The 14,652-nt window shown below is 40.6% G+C and overlaps 2 protein-coding genes across 6 annotated transcripts in view; both read left to right on the plus strand.

Moving 5' to 3' along the window:
* xirp2a (xin actin binding repeat containing 2a) overlaps positions 1-11,311 on the plus strand; it is a 34,727-nt gene extending 23,416 nt beyond the window's left edge. For all 5 annotated transcript variants that reach the window (XM_048200763.1, XM_048200764.1, XM_048200762.1 and 2 more), the window contains 3 exons: positions 454-9,511; positions 10,793-10,926; positions 11,171-11,311. In XM_048200763.1, the coding sequence (XP_048056720.1) occupies positions 454-9,511; positions 10,793-10,887 (9,153 nt within the window). In that variant the 3' untranslated portion in view covers positions 10,888-10,926; positions 11,171-11,311. The remainder of the gene's footprint in view (positions 1-453; positions 9,512-10,792; positions 10,927-11,170) is intronic.
* LOC125274391 (putative uncharacterized protein DDB_G0289963) lies at positions 3,386-13,141 on the plus strand. Its single transcript, XM_048200776.1, has 2 exons — positions 3,386-3,390; positions 11,941-13,141. The coding sequence occupies exon 2, from the start codon at positions 11,998-12,000 to the stop codon at positions 12,667-12,669; it is 672 nt and encodes a 223-aa protein (XP_048056733.1). The 5' UTR covers positions 3,386-3,390; positions 11,941-11,997; the 3' UTR covers positions 12,670-13,141.
* Positions 13,142-14,652: the final 1,511 nt, after the last annotated feature.

A 14,652-nucleotide genomic window follows, 5' to 3' on the forward strand; every position in this document is an offset into this window, starting at 1 on the left:
TAACTTGGTACTATCTAATCTAGCTGTAATTTTGTTAAATTACATAAAAATTGTTAAATATTGTTATAATAATATACTAGATATGAAGCCTAAAGTTTAAAATGTAATTTCCACCTATGAATAAAATTAAAGACAATAAATAATTCGAGATGTGGTGGAAATGATACTTTGATGTAAAAATGTACATATTAAATTAAAAACAAACTAATAATAGTGAAACAAGAGTTTACTAAAAGTCCACATCCCCAAAAGTGCCCATGCCAATATGTTAGTTTACGTACAGTACATCAACTTTGTCAACACTGAATATTCTATTCATGCATATTTCTTTGTATCACTCCTTTTCTGTACTTATACATGGAAATAATTTCACAAAAGTAGAATATATTTCATATGCGTGTATGATGTATTGATAAAAGGTTATGCTTGTCTTTCCCATCTATAACAACAAAGATTGATCTCGATTACAACCAGTTTCCTTGGGCCCCAGTAAATGTTTCTTCAAAGACTACTGCCACAGGTAGCTACGAGACCACGTCTGTCACTAAAACAATGCAAGAGGCCTCTACCTCCTCTGTGGCCTCCTCACAATATGAGGCCGTGGAGAACTACTCACAACCAGTATCTGCTACACATCAGATTCAAGTGACTTCCCAAGTCCCAGGACGTTGTCTTTCCCCTAAGCCAACAGATGCACCTACTTCAGCCAAATATGCAGTCAATAAAGAGGAGTACTCTAAGCAGAGGAACCTCTATGAACTTAAGCGCCTCTACAAGCACATTCATCCAGAAGTGCGTAAAAACCTGGAGCGTGACTTCTTCACTGAAGTGACAGACACAGAGCAAACTTATGTGGACAGTGATGAGGAGGTGAGCAGAGACATTCAGCAAGCACGTTATGTTTTTGAAAACAGCAGAAGTACCAGTCCTGGTAAGTGCATAAGCCCAGAGAGAGAGTATTTGGAGTGGGATGAGATCCTGAAAGGTGAGGTTCAGTCAATGCGTTGGATGTTTGAGAACAAGCCCCTAGATTCCATTAAAGATGGAACACCAGATGAGGATGAGGGCAAGAACATAGCCCAACAAGAAATTATTGCTGGAAAAGATGTGAAGTATACCACATGGATGTTTGAAACACAGCCCATCGATGCTCTAGGTACAGAAAAAACAGACTCAGCAGAGCACAGTGGGAAAGTAGAGCTTGCAAGGGGAGATGTCCAGACTGCAACATGGCTATTTGAGACACAACCGCTAGACACACTCAACAGAATTTACCAAGAGGATGAGCAAGAGACACATGTGATGTATACGAAAGACATTTCTGGGGGTGATGTGAAAACTGCTAGGTACTTGTTTGAAACACAGCATCTGGACACACTTGGCCACACTGAGACTATTGATGAAAGTCACTTCCTGCAGCTGAAGTCAGAGCTTGAAGAAACCAAGGGTGAGGTAAAGAAGACAACCAAGATGTTCGAAACACAGCCCATGTGTGTCATCCGAGGTGACTCCGGTGAGATGCTGGAGATTACCAAGGTGCGACGTGAAGAAACTGAAAAAGGTGATGTCAGGACATCACGCTGGCTCTTTGAAACTCAGCCACTGGACCTGATCAGCAAAGATCCAAGCCAGGTAAAACTAATCTGTGGGGTCTCCATGGAGGAAAACTATCAGGGTGGGGTGAACAGGGGAAGATGGCTGTTTGAGACAAAGACACTTGATCAAATTAAAGATGAGGAATGGGAAAGCACAAAGACTCAGAAGCAGGAGATCTTAGGTGCAGATGTGAGGAGACACTGCCTGATCTTTGAAACACAGCCAATGGATAAACTTAAAGACAATACCAATGCAAGACCACTGGAGCCAGAAGACATTATGGGTGGTGATGTTGCTTCTGCTAGGCATTTGTTTGAAACAGTGCCAATGGAGAATCTGAAAGAGTTACCAGAAGTTGGAAAGCTGCAAAAGGTGATAGCTTCAGAAGAAGAGAAAGGTGATGTGAGACACCAGAGGTGGTTGTTTGAAAGCAAACCTCTTGAGCAGATCAGAGAGGAAAAGAAAGAGATCACAAGGACTATTAATCTAGAGGAGCTTGAAAAGGGTGATGTCACAAATTACAAAGAGATATTTGAGACAATGGACCTGAGCAAGTGTACAGATGCACAAAAAATACAAGTGGAGGGTGTCACCAGCGGCTCAGTGAAATCAAATAAAGTGTTCTTTGAGTCAACACCCTTGTATGCTGTACAGGACAGCTCAGGACACTACCATGAGGTCAAAACCGTGCGAAGAGAGGAAGTTGTGAAAGGAGATGTGAGAAGCTGCAAATGGATGTTTGAAACTCGTCCCATTGATCAGTTTGATGAGAGCATCACTAAGTTCCAGATAATCAAAGGAATATCTAAAGAAGAAATCCAATCAGGTGATGTCAAAACTGCTAAATGGCTTTTCGAAACCCAGCCCCTTGATGGAATTAAATACTTCAACTTAGAGGAAGAGGACAACAGGAAAAATGAGAGCATTGAGATCCAAAGAGGTGACGTTAAAACATGCAGATGGTTGTTCGAAACCCAGCCAATGGATGTATTGTATGAGAAAGTAGAGACAAAGACTGAGGACCTCACAGACATCCAGAAAGGAGATGTAAAAACTTGTACATGGCTTTTTGAGACTCAGACTCTTGACAGCATCAAAGATGAGTCTGAGACAATCCTGAAAACTTGCACAGTAAAGCAAGACGATGTACAAGGTAAGGATGTACGTCTAGTGCGTTTCCTATTTGAGACCGAAAACCTGGAAAACATCACAGACGATGAGGATCATAGTGGCTTTAAGCGAATCACTGAGATTGATATTCACTCTGGAGATGTATCACGGATGAAGTACATCTTTGAGAATCAGTCATCTGATATAATGACTTCTACATCAGAGGAGACCATGCAGAAACTCAAATGCCATCAAGCAGAGGACATTCAGAAAGGAAATGTGGTGAACTGTACCTGGATATTTGAAAACCAACCAATTGATTCCATCAGGGCAAATTCTGAGGAATTCAAGGAGTCACGCACAGTAACGGATATTCAGGGAGGTAATGTTGATAAAGGTCGCTTCATTTTTGAGACATACTCACTGGATAAGATTCAGGAGGAATCATCTGATACTGAGATCAGCAAACTCCAAAGCATCATACACAAGGAGATTGAGAAAGGGGACGTAAAAAACTACACCATGATGTTTGAGACTCAACCACTGTATGCTATCAGGGACAAAGAAGGACACTATCATGAGGTTACTACAGTCACAAAAGAAGAGATTCTGCGAGGAGATGTGGTTGGGGCAAGATGGTTATTTGAGACAAAGCCCCTTGACTCAATTAAAGACACAGATGAGGTTTATGTCATCAAGGCTGTTACTGAAGAAGACATCCAAAAAGGAGACGTCAGCACAGCCAGGTGGAGGTTTGAAACTCAGCCTCTAGATGAGATTGCAGAGGATATGAAAGTCGCTGTTAAAACGGTAGCAGACATCCAAGGAGGGGATGTGAAAACAAACAAGCAGCGTTTTGAAATGGATGACCTATCAAAAAAATATGTGAGAACCGTTAGTGTCAGTGAGATTCAGAGAGGTAATGTGAGAAGCTCCACATGGATGTTTGAAACTCATACCATTGACAAGATCCGTGGTGAAGGTTCGGAGTATGACGAGATGGAGAAGGTGACACGTGAAGAAGTGGTAAAAGGTGATGTTAAGCAGTCTGTGTGGCTGTTTGAAAAGGAACCACTTGATCGTATCAAGGAAGTTGATGAAACGGATATTGTAATTTCTCGTGAGGAAATCCCAAAAGCCGATGTGAAGACAACAACATGGTTATTTGAAACTACCCCCCTAACAGAGTTTAATGAGAGCAGTGTGGAGAGAACAGAGATTGTTGGTAAGAGCATCAAGACAACCCTAGAAGAGTTGTATTCTCAGAAAATGGTTGAGTCACAAGGGATTTTAATTGAGGCAGATGAGATTGGAGATGTCAGAATGGCTAAATACAAACTTCTAAACCAGGAGACTCCAGAGATCCAGAGAGAAGAAGTAATACATGGAGACCTGAACAATATTATGATGAACCTGCTCAACAGACGAGAGACAACAGAGAGGGCAATCACCATAGATAGAGAAGAAAGAGGAAATATCAACTCAACTGTCCGACAGCTCTTTAATCAGGATAAGAGTGATAATGTTGAGAAAGAGGAAATTATCAGAGGAGACATCCAAGAGGCAATTAATAACTTGCTCAAGCAGGAAGGATCTTCCAAACGTGGCATTCTCATTCAAGAAGATGAGAAAGGAGATGTGAGAATGACCATCTACTCACTTCTCAATAAAGAAAGTGAGAGCAATGTTGAGAAAGAGGATATTGTTAAAGGAAATATTCGTGGAACACTGCATAGGCTGCTGGGTAATTCTGATGCAAAGGACCAATCCTCTAAGATAACTGTGGGAGAAGCAGAGAGGGGAAATGTCAGTTTTTATTCTACTTGTATTGAGTCTGGGGCACTGGACTACCTCAGACAACTTCAGGTGGGGTCTGATGAAATTGTTCAGGAAAAAATTAAAGAAAAGATTATTGGAGGTGATGTAGAACAAACAAAGCAGATTCTAAGAAGAAGCCAGCAGACAATAGGACGAACGGTTGCTGAAGATGATATTGTACCAGGTGATGTAAATAACACAGTACAGGTGTTTATGATGGAACCCGTACTATCCCTGCATAACATGCAGAAAGAGGAGATAGTGAAGGGAGACTTGAGAGCAGCTCTTGACTCTCTTACGCAAGCTGCAAACCAACGTGTTGTCATAGAAAAAGAAGAGGTAGTCAAAGGAGATATCAGCACAACACTTAGGTCTCTTGAGGAGGCTCAAAACCAACTAAAAGAAATAGAAAAACCTGAAATTGTCCCTGGTGACATTAGGGGTGCATTAGAATCTCTTGAAAAATCAACATCTGTAAAGACTGAGGTAATTATTGAAGATTTGGTCCCAGGGGATATTAAAGGTACCTTAAAATCCCTGGAGGAGGCAAAGCAGGCAGTAAAAGAGGTTGAGAAGGAGGAGATTGTTAAAGGTGACATTCAGACTGCTCTTCTTAGTCTTCAAGAGGCTTCAACAGAAAAGAGGGTTTTTCAGCATCAAGTAAGTGAACAGGGTGATGTGAAAGGTACAATTCAGCTCTTACTGGAGCCAGCCTCATCCCCATGTATGCAGAGGAGGCCAAGCACAGAGGGTGACATCAAATCCTCCATCAAATCCCTTTATGAACAGGAGCAAATGCAAATTGAGAAAGAAGAGGTGATTAAGGGAGATGTTCAGGGCACTATTAAATCTCTGATGAAGAAGAAAGAGCAATCAAGCCACAAATCAAAAATGAGTAAGAAAGCTAAAGCTCCCATTAAGAATCCTGTTCCCCCTCAACAAGCAACTCATGAATGCCCGGCTGAACCTAAAACTGAGGAAAAGCCAGGAAATCCACCTCCAGTGAGAAACATGCAGCAGAGCAGCACACAAAAGACATCAGAGATCAAATCTTCAGAATGTCAGACTTCTTCTAAAGATTATCATTCTACTACCAAACAAATGACTACAGCTGCTCATTCACAAGAGTCCTCTTCTCAAGGCTCTCAAAAGATGAATGTGAAGCAGCAACATATAAAACAAAAACAGAACACTCCTAGTCCAGTGTTAATAAAGAAGAAGAATGTTGGAGGTCAGATGAGTGAGAAGAAATCTGAAATTGCAGCTGTGTCTTCAACAAATGCATCAGTGGAGGTATCACAAAGTAATATTAGCATGAAGAAAACTGAGGAGACAAAGACAGTCACACAGGTTCAGACGACTAAGACAACCGAGCACACCACCATAACCCAGAAGCAGAGCAGCAAATCAGAGAAAAATGTTAAAAGCCTGAACCGCAATCTCAGTCCCAAAGGAATGATAAAAAAAGTGAAGCCACATCCAGAGATTCACTTTCCACCACCTCCGAGTTCTCCTCCACCCCCCTCTGAGTCAGAGCTCTCTCTGCCTCCTCCTCCCTCACCAGTGGCAGAAAGTGATGTCCAGTCAGCCCTCTTACCACGCCCTCCTCTGGTTACGAGACAGGACAGTGACCTTCCCCCTCCACCACCTCCACCCCCTATCATGGAGACAGACACTGAATTCTTTCCACCACCTCCTCCACCCCAAGACCTCCTCCCTCCTCCTCCATCTCAACAGGAACTCAGCTCGGCCACTCAACCTGGAAAACCAAAAGGCAGAGCTCTATTCAAGGTGCCCAAACCTGAGCCTCCCAAGCAACCACAGCCCAAAACATTTAAATGGCAGAAAAAACAAACTGCACCTGCTCCACCACTTCCACCTCCTCCACCAGTGGCAGAGCAGAGTGAAACAGTTGCAAACATAACTGCAGTTACTGAAACTACAGAGAACATCACCAAGCAAACAGGACTAGTTAAAACAATCGAGCCTCCAGCTCCACATATTGCTAAAGCTTCATCAGCAATACCTGTGCTACAACCAGCAGCTGAGGAACCACCACGCCCTAAAAAGGTTTTCGTTCCGCCAATTAAACTCCCACCTCCACCTGACACTGCTGCTCCAAAACCAAGACCTTATGCAAGTAAATTCAAAACCCCTCTCATGCTTGCAGAAGAGAAATATCGCAAACAAAGAGAGGAGGCTGAAAAGAACAAGGGAGAAAGTACTCCCACCTCACCCCCACCTACTAAAACATTTGATGTCAGTGAAATGAAGGCTGAAGCAGAGTCAAGCACACAGAAAGCTGAAGAGCCTCAAATAATTTTTGAGACACAGCAAGAAACATCTAAAGTACTAGAGCCTAAGCAGAAGCCAGTCATGTTGCCCAAAGAAACATCAGAAAAACTTGCCCCCCCCAAAAGCCCACAGGCCCCTCCAAAGCAAAAGCCACCTGCAAATTTTCAGATAAGCAAACCTTCAATTCCCAAAGTTGGTAAGAAAACAACCACAGAACCATCCAACACTGTAGCAGATAAAAAGCAGGCATCTATCACTGCTGCCTTAGAAATTAAAAGCCATCCAGCCCCTACAGTCCATCCACACTCTGTTACAGAGCAAATTGAGAGTACAAAAGCTCACTCTGTAAAACAAGAGAGCATCCAGGCCACAAAAAGTATTCAAAGTCAGATCACTGCTTCTGCTCAAGAAGAAGAGATCAAGAGCCTAGAGACTTGTGCAGCTCAAGAAGTCAAGAAGGTTCCCTCTCAGCCCACAAAGATCCCAAAAGTGACCCCTAGCTTTAAGGTGAAAACATTTAAGGTGCCTAAGGTAGAGAAGCCAGAGAAACAGGAAGAGGGAAAGGACATAGTTCAATCAAGTGTGCAAACAAGTGTGTCTCAAGTGTGCATAGGTCAGGAGGGCCTCCAAAAATCCACCAGTGCCATGGAAAAAACTGAAGTAAAAGTTGAGGAAATGAGACAAACCAAGCAAGACACCAAAATGGAGGTCCAGTTGAAGAAAAAAAGACAAACATCAGTTAAGCAGCCACCACCTGTGGCACCAAGACCATCAGTTGAGATACATCAAATACAACCAGCAATATCTATAGAGGTACATCAAGGTCAAGGGCAGACAACTGTCATTCAGTCCCATCAAGCAGTGAGAGAGGAACATGTACAGATTCATGAAGAGAGGATGGTCACTCAGAGCACAGTTCAACAACAGAGCACTCAACAAAAAAGTAAATTCCAGATCAAAAAGCAGGTAAAGCCTCCACTGAGGCCTCCAAGCAGAGAGGAGGCCATAAAACAGTCAATGCAGAAAGAGGAGCAAATCAAAACAGAGATTACAGAATCAGCAGATTCTGAAAAGAGTGCATCAATGACAACTGAAATTTCTAATGCACAAAAATGTGAAGAGATTCAAAGATTATTGAGTTACATCAAGGAGTTTGAAGGATCCCCTGCAAAAATGAATCCAAAGTCATTAAAGACCATGTTGAGTATCATTCCTGATTGGCTAGTCACTTCTGAAGAGAAGGCTGATTTAAGCCGTACTCAGTACAACAAGCAGAAAATGATAGAGGTCATAACCTACGTACAGAACCTTGCCCTGGCTAAACTGATTTTTTTAGAGGGAAATTTGTCTGTTTCAGAGTTGGCAAAAAGTGAGTCACCACAGGAGAAGAAAATAGTAGGTGGAGCCACACAAAAAATATCTAAGATCACTATTGGCTCAGCGAAAATAGAGACTCAGAAGAAAGTAGTGGAGGAAAAGAAGACAGAGTGCCAGAGTGAATCAAAGACAGCAGAGCACAAAATGCCACCTGAGCTAAGAATGCGGACACCGTCACCAACGTATATCTGCATTGAGTCTGCCAAGAGGACAGACTCTCCCTTGAGAGTGACTCCATCACCGCCTTCCTCTTACAGGTCGGGCGCCACACCAACACCTCCACCTCGCTGGTCTGAAACACCAACACGCCTAAACCAATCCACACCCTCCCCCACAATGAGTCGCTCTGAGAAGTTAGCTAAACTAAGAGATACCACAGCCAAACTCTCACAAGGCATGACTCCACCACCCATGCCTTTGCCAGAGTACATGATAAAGGCCCAAACTGATCTGGAAGGGTCTCGCTCATCCAGCTGTTCAGAGATTACCTTTGAGACTCAAATGATGGAATCATCTCTGATGGATATCACAGATATCCACGGAGACTCAATGATGACCGTGAAAGACAAGCGTGAGTTCTTTGAAGAGGCTCAGAAAGCAGAAGTCTCTCGTACATATGTACGCAAGGATCCTATTGACATCCCAGAGCGTCTTGAACCAGATACAGAAGATAATGAGTCAGAGATCCCGAGATCCATAGATGCACATGAGAGAATGTTAGAGGACTTGCCCAAGGTTGACCTGTCCAGGCTTGTTAACAAATTTGAGTCTCCCCAGCCTAAAGTTTATGTTCGAAAAGACCCCATTGTGATTACTGAGAGACTTGGAAGTGACACAGAAGATCCTGAACCTGAGAAGAAGTCAGCCTTAGTGGAGGACATACCAAGCTTTGATATTAAGGCCCTCAAGAATGTCTTTGAAATGGGTGAGCAAGCCCACCAATACCTAAGGGAAGAGAGAAAGAATCTTGAGAAACAAGAGGGAGCACCTGAAGGATTTTCTGAAACTAAATCTGCAACTGAGCAGTTCTCCACAGTAGATGAGTTTGGAAACACTGTAACGGGCTCAAAGACTGAAACAACCTTCCACTCTGAGAGTGTGACAACCCGAGGTGATCCACCAACTTATGCAGATGTAGTAAGAGGGAATGTTGCTGTCCTGGATGTTCCACCAGAGGCCTCTGCAGAAGAGTTATTAAAGAGCTTCCAGCAGACATGGGCAGAGAGTGAAAACGTCTTCAAAAACCTGGGCTTCACTGTGTCTGAACAACACAGATTACAGACTGTTTCACATCAGCACCAGACTGTTGTCACCGGTAAACCTGTGTGATGCGCATGGAAAGGTTAACAAAGAGTACCGTGTGATGACTAAAACAGTGATGGTGTGTTTGCACTTGACAAATTGTGATGCTTTAGGTATTCCTTGTGCCTGTACTTTTATTTTGATCTTTTAGTTTGAGTTGATAATAGAGTGCTGCTAAACTGGATATCATGGTCAAAGTGAATGTGATTATTGTTTTGTGATAACCAACTGAACATTTGCCCTTTAGATTTTATGAGACTGTGCTGAGGTCCAGGTGTAATGTGTGCAGTTGTATTGAACCTAACTAAATGCATGTAGTACTTAAATATTTTAATTCCAGCAACTACACTAACAGCTTTTGTGTTTCTTTTTCTATATTCCTTAATTATTAATCTCATATATATTTGGCATGTACCTCGGTATTGAAGTCACAGTTCGGTATGGGTTCAGTACAGCGGAGAGGAGAAAACCAAATATAAAATTGCTTATTTTTTCTTCTTTTTTATAAAACAGTGGTTTATTGAACCAATGGTATCTCTCTCTTTAAATAAATTAAATTATAATTTACATTTTCTTAAAGATAAAAAAAATCTATCTCAGCTAATGCTGTAAACTATAAACAGATTATATTAGAGTGTAAGACATAAGACAGGTTTTGCATTAACTTCTGAATCCAATAACATTATTTTTCAATTATTTTTTCTACATCAATTCATTTTTAAAATAGTATCATTTACACTGTTACTGTCATAACTTGTTTTCATGACACATTTATTTAAATATATATCAAATAATTAAGACATTACTAACAGGTATAGTAAATATAATGAATATCTAAGCTAATATAGTGCATATATTTAATTAAATGCTCCCCTCTAGAGTTCATTTCTTTAGTGAACTAACATGCTGTAGACACAAAATGACTTGCCTGAGGTATATGTAATGTGAAAATATTATTCTCAAGCTATTTTATTTGTCTTTCCGCGGTTGAAACATTGGTTGAGAGATTACAAGTAAACATGTCTATGCATAAATTATCCGTTCTTCTGCACTTTTTCCTGTTGTGGTGGTTAGCAAATGTTAGCAAGTGTTGCATTACTGTGTGCGCCCCCTTCTGAACTGGAGTGTGGATTGCCTGTGACTGATTGTATTCGTCATCTGACTGTATGCACCAAACCGTGACGTCCATACTGTGACGATTCAGGACGAATACATGTACCGTTACACCTCTAATATGTGACAGATTTAAAAGCATTTTCTGATGTCAGTCTCTCTCTCTCTCTCTCTCCAACAGAAGGTACGGGTGCCAGAGTCCGAACTGTGTCAGGTATGTCGGAAGAGGGTGTATCCCATGGAGTCTCTAATAGCAGACAAGCAAAACTTCCATAAAAGCTGTTTTAGATGTGCCCACTGCAGCAGCCAGCTCAGGTAGTGGCTTCTTTTTTACATTAATCCTAGATGTTTTTCCACATTTTAATGTGTTACAGCAATGGAACAAGTGAGAAGTTTTTCTTGGTGAAATGCATCATGAAAAGTCAGTTGAACTTGTTATTTAAACTGATTACAACATTGGCAAGAAGGTTTGAAATTTGAGTGAGCTTGTATGATTTCTTCTGTGAGTTCTAGTTCTTATCAGATACAAATTATATTTGTGTTTATCTCTGTGCTTCAGTCTTGGAACCTATGCTTCTCTCCATGGACGAATGTACTGCAAGCCACACTACAAACAACTTTTCAAGTCTAAAGGCAACTATGATGAAGGGTTTGGAGAAAGGCCCCACAAAGAACTTTGGAGTACAAAGAATCAGAACAACTCGTTAGAAACAATTAACATGAAAAACAATCCTCCTGTCAATTTGAATGTCAAAGTAACTCACAGCCCACAAGAAAATGTCCCTACAGAGAATATGACTCAAGCAAAGATGAACGATGACATTAAGAAGCCAGCAAGTAAAATGGCAGTTGTGTGGCCACCCCTCTGTGATTCACCAAAGAAGACATTTAATTTAGAGGATGACATAAAGGTAGTCAAACCTGTCTGGCCTCCTCAAGTTGAATCAGAACTCTCAGGTAAAGAGAACAATGATCCAGCAGTAAATAAGAGGCAAACCACAATTACTGGTGGAAATCCAGCAGAAAATGGGCCCAAAGAAAATGATGGAGGGCTTGTGTCACCCTATAAATATGCCAGAAAAGTCATCTACAGATGCTAAAATAACTCAAGAACCAGAGAAGCCAACACCAATACCTGAAACAGCTGAGGGGGCAGAGGATGCCAGTGATACAGGCAAAGCCATTGAGTCCTCCAACGAAAGCCAGCAAACCACAGAGCAGAAAGATAATGAGACAACTCAAGAAATGAAGGCAAAAGAAGGAAGTGAGATGAATGGTCAAAAGGAGGAGAAATTGGAGAATGGAGTTGCAGAAAGAACTAAGAATGAGGAGAGTGACAATGCAAAAAACACTGATGAAAATGGTGCTAAGGAAAGTGAAAAGAAAATGCAAGTAAATGAGGGAGAAGAGGTAACGGTGACAGTGATAGATGGTGAAATACCAAATGGCCAAACAGCCAATGGCAATGCAAACAACAATAATAATAACAACAGTAACCTATTATTGGACAACAATGCCAGTTTGGCAGGAATTAATGAAATTAAAGAAGAACCAGAGCTGCTGGACTTGTCCTCCTCAGGGGCACTTCCTTCACAGGAAGAGATCAGGGCTTCTGACATTTTCCAGCAACTTCAAGAGGACAGCTCATGTGCCAAATACTCACAAGACATGAAAGAGGCAGAAGAAGAACATCCCACTACCAAAACATTGGCTTTCACGGAGACAGATGACAACAAAAAAATGAGTGCCTCAAGTTTTCTAGACGACATATTTGCAGGTTTTGATGACAGTTCTAGTTTGTTTCATGAATTTAAGGATGACATTTATAGCAAGGAATCAGCTTCATCTCAGCTGGATGACCTTCTGGATTTTGGAATAGAATTAAAGGGGGAGATGGGCCAACATACTGAGGCGGAAACGAGGAAGAATCCGCTCGATAAAAATGACACCAAAGCTTCTGGGTTGCTGAGCGAAGCCAGCAGCCTCTGGCAGGATGAAAATGAATTCTTGTCCGTAGAGGATCAAATTAAACAGAACCGATATTATGATGATGACTGATGGGGGGAAAAATTAACACTCTGTTTAATCTGCCATACACTCATTTATACACAATCAAAGTTTCTGTTAACATCCCTTAGAACAGTCCCAAAGCTCTGTTCATGGAGAGATGAATGTTAGCATGCTTGTATTGTATTTTATACTCAGCTCGCAGCAGACAGCACATTTAACTGCATTCTGAACGTTTTTAAAAGCTTTATTTAAAGCACCTGGTGTGCAAGACAAATTTGGGAAATATGATAGTGATTCTTTTTGTTTTTGCTGTAAACATTTAATTCAGAATTCATGTATCTTTGCCTGTGTCTGTGTTTGCAGATACTCTTTTACTTTCTTTATAGAACATTCATAGGGGGTTATGATTTCTGCTTTTGTTTGAAAGAATTTTTGATTGTCTATCTTAAGATGGTTAGAATGAATTGTTTCCATTATACTGCTAATGCAATGACAATAAATAAAAACCATGTTTCTGAAATTATCAGTATTATCTTTTGTTTCATCAGCATAATGGTCATATTTTACGTATGAAATATCCATGTATAGCCAAAGAACATGGCTAAACATGACTTTTTGGTAGTCACCTACCAAAAAATAGTTAAGTAATCATTTAAAATTAAAAGCTGAAGCTAATTATTTTACAAGATAATGCTTTATAATTAACCCCTTGGTTACTCTTGCTAACTCAGGCAAGCTTAAAATTCCAATGAATAGAGTGCATGCCAACTTTTTCAGCTGCTTTGGTTCCATAAGTATTTTTTCCATTCATTTCTCCCATAGGGATTTCAAAAAAGTCTTCTATAAAGCATTATTAGCCATTAACCGTGCCATGAACCAAGCCAACCAGCTACAAGATGAATCACAACATTACAAACTTTGATTTGATTTGAACAAAGGTACAAGACTGTGTACTTATTGGCTTTATTGAGGTAAAGAATTAATCTTCCCATGAAGCATTGCAAACAGCATAATCAAATTAAAAACAGTGGAGAAATATAAAACTACTCATTAAAAAATGTTGATTATATAAAAAACCATCTATTTTAAGTCTATTGCAAAATATGCATATATTTTCAAATATTTAAGTATTACGCTATTTGCGGCACTTGGGAGTGGGCAGATCTAAAGAGATCTTTTGCTTGTTTCAACTCTGATTGGTGAAATTTTCTGTACAGAATCATGGGTAATGTAGCTTTCACCACAAATTCCAACATTAAACATGATGTTTTAAAACTATGTTGAAATAATGCGGGCTAACAGTTTCAACAGAAGAAAATACTATCGATTAACAACCTTGTAGGTTAAACATTAATTCATTACGCATTAACGTTTTAAAACTTGCGCAAAACAGAATCAAGGCAAATATCTGTCAACTGACAAAAGAAAAGCCTTGTTTGAAGAACATTAGTGTAACTGGATATACAGCAACAAAGCCACTGTGGTATTTTGATCTATAGTAAACATTTGAAGTGGATCAAAAAAGTTCATCAAAGTTGTCCTAAAAAGAAGGTTTTAGGACAACTTTAATAAAAGGTTTTGATCCACTAGTGTATTTAGTTATCGACATTTCGCATAGCCAGACCTTCTGAGTGTGCAGAAAGTCTGGACTCCATAGTAGCTTTCATTGGCCAAGGACTGCCCAAGAATGTCTGAATGACATGTGAAGCAACCAATCAAGTTTGTTTTGTTCAGCATCATGTTTAGGGGCATGAAGATGTAAAGCCAATGTCCCCACAATAACAGACCAGATTGCAATTCATTCAAGAACGTTGTGCAAATTTACTGCAACAATGGTGCTGTGAACTTCACATACTTTTAAAATCCAGCATTTAGTTGATCCTGATATGTGCTCATTGTCACAGTTGTAAACAAGATGGCTTTCTTCTTCCATAAGAGGGTTTGGCATCACAATGGCTTTGTTTCCATACGGACAATTAAAGAACATTCATCCAATCAGATGACAATTTGACTCACAGCAGAAGGTCTGGA

The sequence above is a fragment of the Megalobrama amblycephala genome, linkage group LG8 (genome assembly GCF_018812025.1).
Source record: "Megalobrama amblycephala isolate DHTTF-2021 linkage group LG8, ASM1881202v1, whole genome shotgun sequence".
Lineage (NCBI taxonomy): Eukaryota > Metazoa > Chordata > Actinopteri > Cypriniformes > Xenocyprididae > Megalobrama > Megalobrama amblycephala.

Excerpts from the sequence above, each read along its gene's own strand:
- LOC125274391 (XM_048200776.1), top strand. The coding sequence starts at position 11,998 with ATGCAAGTAAATGAGGGAGAAGAGGTAACGGTGACAGTGATAGATGGT.